The following is a 15,505-nucleotide window of genomic DNA, read 5'->3' on the forward strand; positions in this document are numbered from 1 at the left end:
TTCAAGTCTCAAATTTTATTTGTCAGTGGGCTTTAAAAAGTAGACAAATTCAGATATATTAGTCATATATACAATAGGTTTAGGTTAGTCAACTTTAAATTTAGAATATAGTTTTAAATGTGACATAATAATAAAATTGTATCTTCAACCATGCAATTGTTTGGATGTGCTTTGTACCGTCTGGATTTATAAAACATAATTGTAATTTAAATTTTTTTATCTTAACAAAGTTGTTTGAGTGAAGAATTAAGTTTCCTTTAAGGTCATTTACAACACAAACAACCAGGTCAATGTGATAATAAATTAAAACTAGTTTTTCAAGCATTCAGTGGTCATGTTAAATATTTCTATAAATTTAAGATGCTGACGGAGACAACACTTGTGTTACTCCACTTGTATCTAATGACATTCTACTAGTACCAGTGTACTGGACATCATCCTCATCTAAAGCTTCACGGATTCTCCGTTTATATATCTCACTATCAGGATTGTTCTCCTGATTTCGACATCTATCCAATTTCTTTTCTATGGCCCTTACTCGTTCACGAGGAGGACTCTCAACCATTTTAACCATTGATCTAATTTTTCTAACAGCTTCTATTAAAACTGCTAACTTATCGGGTCCCGCATCTCTAAACAACATATCAGTCACATAACTATCCAGGTTCTCTTGTTCTTTACTGGCTGCATGCAACACAGCTGCTAATGCTATTTGTGAAGGAGCATACAAAAGACAAGCATCAGTGAGAAAGACTTTTTCTAGAAACTCATCAATTCCTGAACGTAACCGCTCTGGGTTTGCCAGAGAGCATCTTGTCTTAATGTCGATAAGGAAACCCTCAACAGGCCGGAAAGGGTTGTGGATAGTCAAGTGATAATTTAACTGCTGCATTAGAAGTAATTCATTGTTTAAAATAATATCAGAAGCTTTTTCTCTGTCACCTTTAATATTAGCAACAAATTGTCCAATGGATACATTAAATTCTTCTACTTTGCATGCTAAATACACACATGTAGCGAGAATTTCTTTAGGATGATAGTCCATAGAAGAATTGTACAGATAGAAACGTTTGAAGTAATGAAACGCTGTACCAATAACTCCTTTAGGCATAGGAGGCTGGAATCTTTTACAGAATTCTTTTAAATGCAGCTCATACTGCTTTAATAAAAGTCTTTCCTCTTCTGGAGATAAAAAATAATTGTAACGTTGTTGTTCATCTAAATTCTGTCCATGTCTTGAAATAAACTCTAAGTTGTGCTTTTCTCGATGACTTGCTAATTCATTTTCGTCACTAAATGTCCAAAACTTTCTTTGTGAGCTAGTTGAAAACATGTTTCCAATAAAAGAATACTTAAAAACTTAAGCACAATACATTCGTTTATTTTAAACTCAGAAGTCAGAACAGTCAACAGTTAAAAGTCAAAACTGTTGTTCTAATGTCTAAACTCGAATATCTCTAAAATTGACTGATCACTGGTCATACCGTCATACACAGACAAGAAACTAGAAAGACAAAGACAATGATGAATGATGCAAGAATGTATTTTATAGCGTGTGCGGATGAATATTTCCCAGCACAGACACCTAATGTAGTGATTCACAGGCCCCCCAGGGGCGATTGCATACGATAAAACGCAGGATCTATTCCAAAATCATTTGTACTTTTAATTTTATGTTACAAATGTGTACAGTTTACAGTTGCCAAAATTGTTATTGAAAAATTAAAGATATATAATATAGACATAATTAATACCTCAGATATCTACTCATATACTAGTCACATCCATCTATACAGTTTTTTTTAAATTAATTAGCAAGTAATAGAAAACCTAAAATGTGCTATGTGAGTTCTCTATAAAAAGTTAGCAGTATAATTTCTCAGATCATTAATCTACTTCTAATTGAACCTTGTTACCCTTTATTTTGTTGCTCGCTACATCTACGACATGATGAACGTGATTGGAATCACTGCTACTTTGTGTGCCTACCAATAATATATATAATGCCTTGCGTTTATATTATAAATACAAATAAAAAATATCATGCCGGTATAAATATTGTTTAATTTATCTTTCTTAGGCGTTTCCTAAAAGTCGGCATTAATAATGTTTTTTATTCATTGATAAAATTCTATACAAGCTATACACAAATCGCTCATCCTCTCGTGTCGCCTCTTCGAGAGTGTATCAGTATAGATAGAAAAATATTAGTATTATATCACGTTGCCGTCATGCGATTTTCGAAACAAGTATCCAATATATCTGTATTCATTGATTATGGATTTGATTTCGCGCAACCTAATAAGAGATTTTTAGATATTGTATTAATATATAGTTTTTAATCTATATACGATTTACCACATATTGACAAATTACTTAGTCTGTGCTGAAATCTGAAGGAAAATTAAAAGGAATTAGTAATCCGGTCAAATTAGACTAAAAAATAGGGGTAAGGTTACAATAATTCGCACTTGGCTGAATATTGGTAGGATTGCTCAATACACTATTATAAAGGAAATGTGAAAAGTCCTCATCGATCCGGCACGTGCAAAAAAATTTACTCCGGGTCAAAGATCACAAAAATGGGTTTTTCGCGATTTTCAGCAAAATGGTAAGTTTTATCATAAAATTAGTTTAGACAAAAATTTTAGATCAGATAATTATCTATAAAAAATGTCTAAATACTTTTTTTCCTAAGAGCCACCGTTTTGAGATATCACGATTCAAAAAGTTGAAAGAGTTGTAATCGTCATAAAATGTATAAGTACACCACTTATATACATCACTGAAGCCGTAATACAAGCAAAAATATCGTTCTATCGGTCAGTGTGACTTACACATATAAAATATGAAAATTTCGGGTAAAAAATAACCCAGTCCTTTATTTTCTACGCCAGTGTAACCTTCATGACATTGGGATGCGTAAAACACAAAAGTCTGCCATTTACGATTGTTTTCAGAAAGTAAATATTGATATTAACAACATACATGCGACATACATCATTGATGGAGGATATTTATTACACCGCGTTGTGTGGGATAGCGAAGAAACATTCAGCGTTATCTTGGATAAATACGTTCAGTATGTACGTCGACATTTTTGGTCCCAGAGTTACTGTCGTATTTGATGGCTACAATGACTTTACGAAAAATATTAAAGCCGCAGAACAACGTCGTAGAACTTCAGCAACATCTTCATCTTCTGATATTTCATTTGATCAATATATGACAATTTCTACCAGTCAACAAAAATTTCTTGCGAAAATTCACAATAAATCTCGATTCATTTCAATGTTGAAAGAAAGTTTACTGCGGCAAAAAAAATATTGGTAAAACAAGCCAATAATGATGCTGATGTGATGATAATTGAAACAGCAATAGAACAATTCAATTCAACAAATACAACTATTGTTGTAGGTGAAGATGTGGACTTACTCGTGTTACTCACTGCTCGAACTCCAATCGAAAAAACTATTTTTTTCTTTAAACCTGGAAAAGCTCAACAACAATCTGTAATATATTCATCAAACAGTTTATCGACTTTTGCAAAGTGTCAAAATCATGCACTATTTTTACATGCAATAACTGGTTGTGATTCAACATCTGCATTTTTCAGGAGAGGTAAAACAACTGTTTTTAAAATGTTTGAAAAACAAAATTTAGTTCAGTGTGCTGGAGTTTTTAAAAAGAGTAATTCAAATCCACAAGAAGTTATCACCAACGGAATTCGCTTTCTTCTCGCTATGTATGGAGCTCCTAAAAAAATTACGTGCTTAGATAAATTCAGATATGCATGTTTCGTTAAAAATACTCGAAATAAAAAACAAGTGCAGTTAGCATGTCTTCCTCCAACCTCAGCGGCTGCTCATCAACATCTTTTTCGGGTATATTACCAAGTTCAAGTGTGGCTTGGTAATCAGTTAGACCCAAAAGACTGGGGTTGGAAGTTGGTCGACAATTCATTAGAGCCAGTTCAGACTTTACTTCCACCTGCACCAAAAAAACTACTAAACACCATTTTTTGCAACTGTAAAAAGGGATGTAGTGCTAAATGTGGTTGCAAAAAAGTTGGACTGTTTTGTTCTGTAGCATGTACTAACTGTCAAGGCCGGTCATGCTCCAATGTTGAATTGCCAACAATTGAAGATTCATTTGATGTTGACGAAGAGACATGCGATGTGTCATTAGTCGGACAATTTATTAACACTCAGAATGAAGAAGATAAAGAAGAAGAAGGAGAAGGAAGAGAAGAAGAACAAGAACAAGAGAAACTAAAAGTTAATGATGATTTAGATTCAGACGGATAAATTTTCTTATTTTTTGTTGACAAGGGTTGAAAGGGGTAAACCCCTTTCATCATTTTCAACCCTTGTCAATATCTACAGTTATTCAATAGTTTCAAATTAAACAGAATCATAAAAGATCAGTGGAATAGGCCTACCGGGGAAACCACATTAAATAAAAATAGGTAAAAAAACTTTTTAAGTTAAACGGTTTTATGTTAAACATACATTGCAATGTTTAAGATAAATGTACTAAAAACCAAAAAATAATAAAATAGATACAGTCGTGGGAATTATAAACATATGCATAGACTAGACTAAAATAAAACCGTGGGGCACGTCAATTGTCTACAAATTATCGACTTAATGTGCGATAGAAGAATCGTTTAATTCGTCGTTAAAATAGGCAGTTGGCCCGCAGACGGTCAGGAAATTACTTACTATTTTCTTGCTCATGGAAATTCCAATAGTTATACACTCCATGTAAATAAAAGAGATGTTTCAAATAGTTTATCGTTGGACATTCACACTGCTGGCTGGCGAGGAATCGTTTCACTGCTCGTAGTTTGTCTTTTATCGACAAAACATATGATAAAAGTACTACTCGCTCACCACTATGAAACCCTAAAACTCGCTTATAATCGAGCTTGCTAGCTTGTTTCCACATTCTAGCCCTACTTATCACACGTCCATCGTTGAACAACTGCCTAATTATAGTGTAACATTACAAAACAAACATTTTAATCAACGATTGTAGACAATTGACATGCCCCACGGTTTTATTTTAGTCTAGTCTATGCATATGTTTATAATTCCCACGACTGTATCTATTTTATTATTTTTTGGTTTTTAGTACATTTATCTTAAACATTGCAATGTATGTTTAACATAAAACCGTTTAACTTAAAAAGTTTTTTTACCTATTTTTATTTTCTAGTTTTTAGTTTTTATTTCGCATTCTGTTTAATTCATTTAGTGCTTCATTATTGCAAGGTTCCTTGCCCGTTAGTTTATATAAATAAATCAATTCTATAATATAAATATAATATATATTTAATTAATAAAATAGATACAGTTTTTAATATAATGTTATATATATATTTATATATTATATAATATTTATTTATTTATTTATTTTTATTTTATTTATTTAGTTTATTGTATTGTCACCAAAATCCAAAGTGTATACAAAATTTCAGATTAATCGGTTGACAGGAAGAGGGTGAAATTTGAATTACTAAATTTGACCCAAGAATAAAACAAACGGGGTGAGCTAAATAAAACCGTTTAAAAAAAAGCGCTAAGTACACTACCTCAAAGGTGGCGTGGAAACGTGTGCATATTATGACGATTACAACTCTTTCAACTTTTTGAATCGTTATATCTCAAAAACGGTGGCTCTTAGGAAAAAAGAATTTGGACATTTTTTATAGATAATTATCTGATCTACAATTTTTGTCTTAACTAATTTTATGATAAAACTTACCATTTTGCTGAAAATCGCGAAAAACCCATTTTTATGATCTTTGACCCGGAGTAAATTTTTTTGCACGTGCCGGATCGGTGAGGACTTTTCACATTTCCTTTATAATAGTGTATTGAGCAATCCTACCAATATTCAGCCAAGTGCGAATTATTGTAACCTTGGATGTCTAAATTGACCGGACTATAGGTACTTCTACGAAAGACTAGGCGGTATGGTCGAAAGACTATAGCCTGCACCATGGGCGAAAAAAAAAAGGAATTAGGTACCGAGTTACTGACTGAGAACTTGAGAAGTGATGAGAACAGTTTCTATCGGATTACATAGAATTTTTACAAAACGAATTTATTTTAATTAGATAAAATAATGTCGCGACCAGGTGATCGACCAAATCAAGCCCAAACCTATAAATTGGTAGTTGTCGGCGGTGGAGGTGTAGGAAAAAGTGCTATTACAATACAATTTATACAGGTATTTTTATATATCTTTACACCACCTACGATACGAATTCTTATTTCCTTATTCCTGGTATTCACATTAATTTTGGCTATTGTCTAAAAAGATAATAAGGCAATAAATTGTCAGAATTTGATGCTTTAAGATATTGTGTGTGTGTATTGTATCGTGTAGAACATTTATTCATCAATATAAATAGCATAATGGGTGCCTGTGTTTTTGTCAAGGTAAAGCAGTAAAGACGCCGCCCACTAGTGTAAATTCATGACTAGATTTCTACATAATTTTCATTATCAGTGCACATGTGAGAAATTCTTCGAATATTATTACGTCTTTTAAGGAAAACGAGTGTTTGTTACATATTAACGTGTGTGCGTAATTAAACACTTTATATGTAGTAGATATAGTTTTCTTAATCTCATGTCAAGTTACACCAGGAGAAAACGATTTTAAAATATAAATGTATTCTATCAGTGTGTATATGGTAGTTTTTCCTGATTTCAGAGCTATTTTGTAACCGACTATGATCCTACTATTGAGGACAGCTACACAAAGCAATGTGTTATTGATGATATTCCTGCAAAACTGGATAGTAAGTCGATAACTTATAGTTGTTAACAAGTAGATTAATTTATGTTCTATTCTTCTTTTCATAGTCAAACCAAAATAATTTTATTTTAGACAAATTTTGTTGTTTTTGTTGTTCAGTCTTAAAATGTATTTATACATCCTCTTAAAATTTAATAATACATGGTATAAAGTAGATCTTGATCTTGAAATTCCTCGATTTACTTTATAGTCCTCGACACTGCTGGGCAAGAAGAATTTAGTGCAATGCGAGAACAATATATGAGGTCAGGAGAAGGCTTCCTACTTGTTTTCTCAGTGGCTGACCATGCCAGTTTTGATGAACTTTTCAAGTTCCATAAACAAATTTTACGTGTAAAAGATCGGGATGAATTTCCTATGCTGATGGTTGGAAACAAGGCTGATTTGGAAAGCCAGAGAATGGTAAGATATAGTTAATTATTTCATACACAAATAGATAAATATTCTGTTTTTTAAAGCTGTGTTATTATTACAAAGCACAAGCAAAAACAGTAACTTTAACACTGGCTTCCTACACTGATCTATTCCATGCTATCCTAAGATCCCGGTTATGCCTATTTTATTGCATGAATTAAACTGCTATATCCTCCTTTTCCTATGCTCCTAATTTAATTGATTTTTTTCATTTATTGTGATAGATTTAACAAGTAATAAAATTATTACAGGTTACATTAGATGAAGCACAATCTCTATCCCGTCAACTCAAGATACCGTACATTGAGTGCAGTGCCAAGGCTCGTATGAATGTAGACCAGGCCTTCCATGAGCTTGTGAGACTTGTTCGGAGATTCCAGGAGGCAGAGAGAATCCACATTAAGTCAGAGCATAGGAACAAGAAGAAGAAATGCACTATCTTGTAATAAACTCAAAATTGGGTGAGGATTGCAGCTATGAAACAGTCAATATCAAAGTTAAATGTCTGCAAAAATTTTGTTTTACACATTTGCTGCTTTGCTTGATTAATTCTATTCTTATTTTATTAAAAACTTAAAATTTGTTGCTCTTCAATTGACTTTGAAACTTGATTTATTAATAAAAATGTAGGACTTTCTTCTAATTTATTAATTTATGTAAAGATCCAACTAGTAAGCAATTAGTTCTAATTCTGTGATTTAGGAATCACATTTTTTGTGTTATTTCTATGATACAAACATATTTTTTGTTACTTGTTGTCATTAAGTATAAGTTATATACCTCTTCACTTGCAAGTCTCTGTTATTAGTTTTATGTAAGTCAATTCATAAAGGTACTTCAATATTAGTTTCTGCCGCTGTATTGATAAAACAATGCCAATTTCATAAGTTGACCTGAATTAATAATTTGGCTGACACTTCCTAAGTACTCTAATGACGACTTAATAATATGTGGTTTATGTTCCACTTAATATTGAAATTGGGATCGGATTCACTATGGAAGTTTTGTAATAAGCGTGCTGGGAAAAAACCCTATCAGGATTATTGAAAAATGTTAGATCTCTAATAGGAGCATGGAAATGTTGGTCTTATTTTATGGAAGCACATGTTTTGCTGCTTAAGTCAAAATGCACAATTAGCTGTAGAAAATATCATTCTGGGTCACATTTAATTGTGTCCTCAATTTCTTTAAAATCAGTGCTATATGTAACATGTAGATCACATTGATATTGTATCTTAATGTTTAGGTCGTGGTTTTTATTGTCTCGAAACCAAAAACTAATTTTTATACATTTATATAGGCTGGCTCACAATAGACATCTAAAATAGAATTTTATGATATATTATTAAGAAAAAACTTGAAGGCGACATTAAAAAGCCCTTAGAACAACATCTTTAGATGTCTATTTTGGCCTTTAGTTGTTTTCACATTCTCGTAAAACGAGCGTTTTCTGGATTTGAAATTATTTACAATTTCATTGTTATAATAGTTTTTACACCAAAGTTATACATTTTGTACATTGTTAACACGAGAATGTAAATACGACGTTAGTGTAAGTTTTGTATTTATTAACTATTGTATATTAAACAATTATGTTTTCAATGTTTTGTGCTGAAATAAACAGACCTCATGTAGCATATTATGCATCACTGATAACAGTCTTGGCTCTATAAACCAGTTCTAATGAAAAATTGAAAATCTCTTTTCTCTGGTGCATATATGCATATATGCTATATATATTCAGCATTAAAACATTGGAAATAAAGTATACTAAACATAATAACAATATTAACATCTAGTGTATTAGTGTTTATAGGAAATCATATATTTTTATATTATTTGATTTTAGGTTTCTTTTTGCTATGCGTCAATTTACGTACATAGATTTTGATAAACATTTACAATATTTAGTATAAAAGCTATATTTGGCGATTTTAACGTTACAAATGTACGCACATTATTTGCTAGCTTTGTTCTTAGTATTTTTTCCGTTCCAGTACCTGTTTATCTTGTAAAAGATTTAAAAGCTGATGTTATTAGTTCAATAATATTCGTCTTACACAGGTATCAAAACGCCGCTACTGAATTCTCAATATGGTTTAAATAAAAAACTTTCATTTTCTTATGTTATTAATGAAGCATAAACAAAATGAACGATAGTGTCTTGTTTTCAAATAAATTTTTTAAAATATATTTGAAAACAAGACACTATCTTATTATCTTATTTAAATTATATGCTTTACGGAATTTACTAAATAACATTTTCAGTTTAAAAATATTGTTACTAATTACATTTGCTTTTATGTCCAAATGCTGTACTTTTATATCATATTGTGAAACATCTACTATGTGGGGCATTTTAATAGTATATACCATAGACAAATCAAGATGGAAACCCTTTTGAATGGAAAGGATTTCCCGCTTGATATGGCAAAAAAAAATCGATTATATCATGCCAAATATTTTTTTTAACTTAAAGGCTGCTAAAACGTTGTCTATGTTATACTGTATTCCATTAGTGTAAAAATGACATTTTGCAATGGATTTCATGAAAATGCTGTGATATTTTAATATCAACAGTCATTTTTTATATAAAAATTAAAAGAGCTTTAACTAAGGCGAGAATGTCTTACTGTTGTAAGGGCATATAATATTATGTAATTGTAGTAATAAAGTAACATGAAAAGACAAGTCTTTTATTTACAATAATAGTATGTATATTAGTTTACTTATGTTTCTTTGTCACATACAACTACTAAGGGTGTAGAAAAACAACAAAAAATAAACTAACACGATTCAGCGTTTATTAACATAATATATAAATAATTCTAGGTGTTGTAGAATGTACATGGATTCCAGAGGCAGAATAATTTGAAAATTCGTGAAATGTAGAATGTTCACTTGCGAGCCATAGCTGCTAGGTCAGCAATGCAACGGTCCAAGTTCTGTTTCTCTTGATCAGGAGTAATAGCCTTACTGACATTGGTGATTACCCAGTCAACAAGATGCTTCTGTTCAAAGCGGCGTTCAAGCGCTGCCTTCTCGAGTTGGAAGTCCAGTCGTTTCTTGACCTGTTTACATTATTAAAGATTTCATTTATTCAATTTTGTGTTGTAAATAAGAAACGAGATTTAAAAATATGGGTGTTTTGACAATGTTGTAGCAAGATTTCGTCCAACCGTGGTAAGCTTGATAGCTTACAAGGGATCAATAAAGTTTCTGAAAGATTAATTATTGAGGCCGTAATTATTACGTAAGCAGATTTACTGCAATTTATCCCCCCCCCTTGTCAGCAAAAGTAAGCAAAGCTCTCAAAAATAATAGTACATAAACATATTAGTTTTTGTAGGAATCATCAATAATGCAATTAGCTTTCAAGCATAGACAAAAAAAATACTGTTGACATAATCACCAAATAAGAAAATAGAAGTAAGAAAGGAGGGGGGGGGGGCTCCCCCTATAGTACTTACGTAATACAAAAACGGCCCCCTATGCACTACTTATTGAAAGACAAACCAGAAATATGTTTATATAATAAGAAAGCATTATTAAAGCACATTTCTATAGTAAATCTCTTATTACCTCCTGGTAGGTATTCATAAGGCGTTCACGGTAAACAGCTTCTAACTGTAGAAGTACATTTTCTTTCTTAGCCTGAATAAGCAGTTCCTGGCCTTGGGCACGCCATTGAGCATCCTTTTCTGTTGCAATACCCTCTTCCAGTGATTTTAGGGTGTCTACTCTTCCTTGGTTGAGGTCAGTTTCTATTTGCTAGAAACATAAATTATCATGGGTTTAAAAGAAAACAGATTAGTAAGGTAATATTATCGTATAATGCATTTAAAAAGTAGTTTTTTAGTAATAAATTGGTTTTTTGTTTTATCTTTAACCATTTTCTTTTAAAAGATTTGCTATCAAAACTAAATTTTATTAGATTTGGATAAAGTAACAAAATATAATTATTAACACTTACATCAACTTCCTTGTCCAGCCATGATGCAACTTTAGGGCCAAACTTAGTGGTAGCATAGTAGACCATAACAAAAATAGAAAGACCAGTATAGTATTCATGTTCCATTACATAGATTTCTTTGCTGAACAGGTATGTTACCAGACCAGCGCCGAATGTGTATGGTCCTGTCACTCCTGTTTTTGAATGGAAGAATTGAAACCTGAAATTTATAGTATAGTTTTAGTGAAATGTTAATGATAAATACAGTTTGGTTTCCATATATTTCAAATTTCCGTGCTTATATTGTAGCAACTTTGGCTTTTGAAAAAAGTGAATAGAATGCATACCATTCTTCTGGGATGAAACCAAGCCTAACTTTGCCAGGTTCACCTCTCACGGGTCTAGGAAAGTTCTTCTCATCTCGTACTCCACAGGCATCAGTGGATGAAGTGCGAGCTACAAGGGCTGTGGGGGCTGACTGCCGGGCCACTACTGTAAAGTAAAAGATAAATGTTTTAATCCACAAAAAGACAATTTGTTTCAGTTGAAAGAGTGTCTAAGGCAGTTAAGAAAATACTCTTATAGGAAGTACCGAGTATATTCTCATTATCAGCTGATAAAGGTTAACTACCATATGAAATATTATTCGATACATGGACGTAATAGTACTAATTATTAAATTACAAATAAAGTTTCTTTATATCATCTTTGTTTTCTAATAGAACTTTCAAAATAAGAATAATCTAAAACACTAGGTAGGGTCTTGTCAAACGATTACATAAACCTGCGCACCAAGGTTAATAATATTTTTCTGTTGATGTGTTAAGTTTTTGTAATTAATACTGTAGTATAAATCATACCTGAACGCAAAGCCACGCGAGATAGCATTTTTGTAAGCTTAATTTTCAATTTATTTGAATTTTTCCGACAGTCTCCTCAATAAAGTACTTTGCGCTAGAGATGTTCCAACTTCCAATAGTCGCATAGCGGCTTAACTGGTAACCGTAAATCGATCACAGATTAAAAAGCAAAAATAATATATGGTTTCCAACATGCAAAAATATTAAAAGTGTTTATAATTATGATTTATGAATAATTTTAATATCAAAATGATTTAGTATTTTTATTTTACATATCAATAGTGTTGATTTAAATTTCATTTTTATAGCTAGCAATAGTCTTCTGCTGACTGTAATATCGATCTTTTGAGTTTTGCCACCATTTTACGGATGATTTTGCGACAACATCTTAACGGCAAATAAATTCAAGCATATTACGGGTTGCAGTTTAAATCGTGTAAATAGAAATCCAATGGCAAATATGAACAATATTATAAGGATGATGGTTAGTTAACAAAGTAGATTACTTCTAATACAATACTGTAATATTATTACTTTTAAGCATACTTTAGTTATTTAAATAAATATATAGTTAGTTATATCCCTCTACGATGAATGGAAATTGCTTAAGGTTTGTAAGAGAAAAGTATACGAACTAATTAATTAATTATGTTTATGTTTTTTTTAAATAAGTTCACACCCGACGTCATGTCAATACGGCTACTCTGTTGACACCTTGACGTTTATAAATTTATTTGATTGTCAGATCAATATTTCGGTACAAATAAAAAATAAAATGAATGATGCAGTGCGAATGTTTGCAGTATAGATTTCTAAAAAGTGGAAAATTTATCTTTTTTTTCTCAATATGGGGTTAATTACATCCTGTTGTAAACCCTCAGCATCAGATGTATTGACTCCAGATACAGTAAGTGTATTCCAAACTAAAATTTTAGTATTTTAATAATTATCCCTTCTAAATTTTTTTCCAACATAAAACTAGTTTAAAATGTAATACATAATTAAATTTACGAGATCAAGTATAAGCACCTTCAAATGGCAAATTAATAAATGGTTTTCTTTTTTACAATTTTTTATCCTAATATTATGTTATGACACTTGAATAATATTTTCCTTGTATTTCCTTTCCTAATAAACTTGATAAAAGTATGAAGAAGCATGTTTGGCTATCCCAGAAAACAAACTATTCACCACATTAAACAAGAGCTGTCGCTTTTGAATTTATTGGCTGCAAATAAGTTGTACAGAGTAATAAGATGTGAAAAGGTTGTTTAAGATTTTTTTAATTCCTATGTTTAAGTCCGAAAACCCAGTCCCTTCATTTTGACAGCTCTTGAACTTCTACTATATATTATTTGTTTGTATTTATACACATTATACTAATAGGAAACACGACGTCGACAACAAGTAGAAGCAGCTGAACGTCGTCGTGTTCAAGAAGAGGCCAGGGGTGTAAAAGATCCGAGTAGAGTTAAACGAATGCAACAACGAACTGAAGAGATGGAGCAAAGGGAACAAGAGTTACAGAAGCAGGGTGGAGCTACTTTAAAGGTAAGTCTAAGAGAGAAATTCAATACATTTATGAAAATATTTTCTATTCATGAATACCAATTGTAGTAATCACTATTATAAGACTTCCAATGAAGATAAAATTTGTATACGAGACACAAAATGTTTGAATTCCTTTCAATGTCATCATATGTTAAGTACAAGCATTATTGATAAGTCACTTAAAACCACATGTTTACTAAACCTACTCACTACATGTAAGATTCAGAGTCGCTACTGAGCTATAAGTATTTTGACTATTGGATTATTAAGTCATAGTTAGGTTTAGAATCTGTGAAGGCATGCATTAAGTAAAATTTTTGAAATTGATACACTTCAATAATTATAAACTTATGCATAGACAGCAGTATGATTTTACAAAAGGTCGTCGCTTAAATGTCATTGCTTGTGGCGGCGTCTATGCGTCAGGTTGTCTGTCTGTCTAAAATATGGCGAGGGGCCGATGGGTAGCCATGCGTCATACTCGTGAACGGGTGCTACTTGTGCTGACTCGGACTTGAAAGTGTATGCGGCGATGTTAGTTATTTCGACTATGTATTTGCGTGTTGTTCCCACGAGAATGTAACTGCGTGCTCCTATTTCACCATGCCTACTGCTGATAGAGACAATTCTTTCTTTTTTATTTATTTTCTCCTTTATATATATTTTTTTATTATTATAGTTAATTACTGAAAGATGTCATGTGGAACTTGACAATGTAATGGTTGCTGTTTTCTAAAAACATTTTGTAAACCAAAAATCTTGGCAATTAAAAAGAGTGGCGGAGAGTTTATTGCCAGTTCCTCTAGTACGTTCTACGCCCTTGATTTGAGAACTGGCAGTAAATGTTAAATTAGAAGCATTTAATGTATATTTCTTTTTGAAGTTCATAAGTCTCAATTGTGTTACCTAGATAAATAAATGATTTTAAATTTGAATAATCATTATATTCCAGTGCCGGGGAGCGTTCAAGTATTACGTAACAAATTTTGGGAGGGGGAGGGGGTCATTTTGTAAAACGTTACGATGCGGGGCGGGGATTGAATTACACGTTATTGTTAATATTATTTTCGACTTACACCACACAATAGTAACTGAAGAGTCACTCGGTGGTCACGAAACGTTTTACTATACTTGGGTACTGAAAAACGTTACGGCGAGTTACATGGGGGGGGGGGAGGTCAATAATCTCCATAAATTGCGTTACGTAATACTTGAACGCTCCCTGGTAGGAAATGCAGTTATCACTTGAAAATGTAGGATTTGTAAATATGGTTGAAAGACATGAAACCTTACCACACATTGGTTCAAACCAGGACGCAATTTCATCTATAATTTCTATAAACTTTACTATTCATAAAATATTACGAGATATCGTGTGAAATAAAAGAATTTGTATTTGCAATCTTAGAAGAATTCTTTGTTCCTAGGTGGGCCATGAAGTATTTCCTAGGATACCCATTCATGTTTCTACTTCTCATGTAACTAAGCATAATAACTCATAAACTCCTTTTTTTTCAGTGGTCAGCTGACTGAGATCAGGCCCAAAGTGGGCCTAGCAGTGAAAACCCAAATGAAAAATATAAATACAAAAATTAATCATTAATGTGCTATCTCTATCCATATATTTTGTATATATCTACACAATAGTCTATGAGGTGACCAATTTTTCGATGCTATTCTATACACTCCACAACATTTATAACTAAGAGCTTTTGTGTATATTATGGTGATTAATTTATTGAAATATATTCTGTAATACATAATTTATATTTCTAGTTATAAAATATAAATGTCTATAAGATAAGAGTAATGTTAATGTATGCTATGAGATGTGTTATGTACTTCACACCTTTGATTTTATTAAAGTGTATGGTTGTTCAATAAAATATTAAAATAA

General features: G+C 31.8%; 4 protein-coding genes across 6 annotated transcripts; 2 read left to right on the forward strand and 2 right to left on the reverse strand.

The window, feature by feature from the left end:
* On the reverse strand, positions 1–1,479 carry LOC125053780 (cyclin-H). The gene has a single exon (XM_047655347.1). The coding sequence runs from the start codon at positions 1,331–1,333 to the stop codon at positions 356–358; it is 978 nt and encodes a 325-aa protein (XP_047511303.1). The 5' UTR covers positions 1,334–1,479; the 3' UTR covers positions 1–355.
* A 4,552-nt stretch (positions 1,480–6,031) lies between these two features.
* Positions 6,032–8,936, forward strand: LOC125053787 (ras-like protein 2). The gene is made up of 4 exons (XM_047655354.1): positions 6,032–6,237; positions 6,727–6,814; positions 7,022–7,233; positions 7,497–8,936. The coding sequence occupies exons 1-4, from the start codon at positions 6,133–6,135 to the stop codon at positions 7,689–7,691; spliced, it is 600 nt and encodes a 199-aa protein (XP_047511310.1). The 5' UTR covers positions 6,032–6,132; the 3' UTR covers positions 7,692–8,936.
* A 1,091-nt stretch (positions 8,937–10,027) lies between these two features.
* Positions 10,028–12,219, reverse strand: LOC125053783 (ATP synthase subunit b, mitochondrial). Of its 2 annotated transcripts, none has more exons than XM_047655350.1 (5): positions 12,058–12,219; positions 11,545–11,689; positions 11,219–11,417; positions 10,828–11,016; positions 10,028–10,316 (listed from the first exon to the last, which is right to left on the reverse strand). In XM_047655350.1, exons 1-5 carry the CDS (start codon positions 12,083–12,085, stop codon positions 10,143–10,145), a joined length of 735 nt encoding a protein of 244 aa, XP_047511306.1. In that variant the 5' UTR covers positions 12,086–12,219; the 3' UTR covers positions 10,028–10,142. The 2 variants fall into 2 exon arrangements, with proteins under 2 accessions (XP_047511306.1, XP_047511307.1); XM_047655351.1 differs by having other exon boundaries at positions 11,545–11,686; positions 12,058–12,200.
* Positions 12,220–12,393: 174 nt separating this feature from the next.
* On the forward strand, positions 12,394–15,505 carry LOC125053792 (small VCP/p97-interacting protein). Of its 2 annotated transcripts, none has more exons than XM_047655362.1 (3): positions 12,394–12,541; positions 13,444–13,608; positions 15,127–15,505. In XM_047655362.1, exons 1-3 carry the CDS (start codon positions 12,509–12,511, stop codon positions 15,139–15,141), a joined length of 213 nt encoding a protein of 70 aa, XP_047511318.1. In that variant the 5' UTR covers positions 12,394–12,508; the 3' UTR covers positions 15,142–15,505. The 2 variants fall into 2 exon arrangements, with proteins under 2 accessions (XP_047511318.1, XP_047511317.1); XM_047655361.1 differs by lacking the exon at positions 12,394–12,541 and adding an exon at positions 12,796–12,964.

The sequence above is a fragment of the Pieris napi genome, chromosome 11, assembly GCF_905475465.1.
Source record: "Pieris napi chromosome 11, ilPieNapi1.2, whole genome shotgun sequence".
NCBI lineage: Eukaryota > Metazoa > Arthropoda > Insecta > Lepidoptera > Pieridae > Pieris > Pieris napi.

Bases quoted from the DNA above. Each gene is read 5' to 3' on its own strand.
- LOC125053783 (XM_047655350.1), bottom strand. From the start codon at position 12,085: ATGCTATCTCGCGTGGCTTTGCGTTCAG. The intron at 11,418-11,544 runs GTATGCATTCTA...TATAAATTTCAG, and splicing joins GGTTTCATCCCAGAAGAATG to GTTTCAATTCTTCCATTCAA. The intron at 11,017-11,218 runs GTAAGTGTTAAT...TTATGTTTCTAG, and splicing joins GGCTGGACAAGGAAGTTGAT to CAAATAGAAACTGACCTCAA.
- LOC125053780 (XM_047655347.1), bottom strand. From the start codon at position 1,333: ATGTTTTCAACTAGCTCACAAAGAAAGTTTTGGACATTTAGTGACGAA.
- LOC125053792 (XM_047655361.1), top strand. From the start codon at position 12,905: ATGGGGTTAATTACATCCTGTTGTAAACCCTCAGCATCAGATGTATTG. The intron at 12,965-13,443 runs GTAAGTGTATTC...TTATACTAATAG, and splicing joins ATGTATTGACTCCAGATACA to GAAACACGACGTCGACAACA.
- LOC125053787 (XM_047655354.1), top strand. From the start codon at position 6,133: ATGTCGCGACCAGGTGATCGACCAAATCAAGCCCAAACCTATAAATTG. The intron at 6,238-6,726 runs GTATTTTTATAT...TCCTGATTTCAG, and splicing joins TTACAATACAATTTATACAG to AGCTATTTTGTAACCGACTA. The intron at 6,815-7,021 runs GTAAGTCGATAA...TTTACTTTATAG, and splicing joins TATTCCTGCAAAACTGGATA to TCCTCGACACTGCTGGGCAA.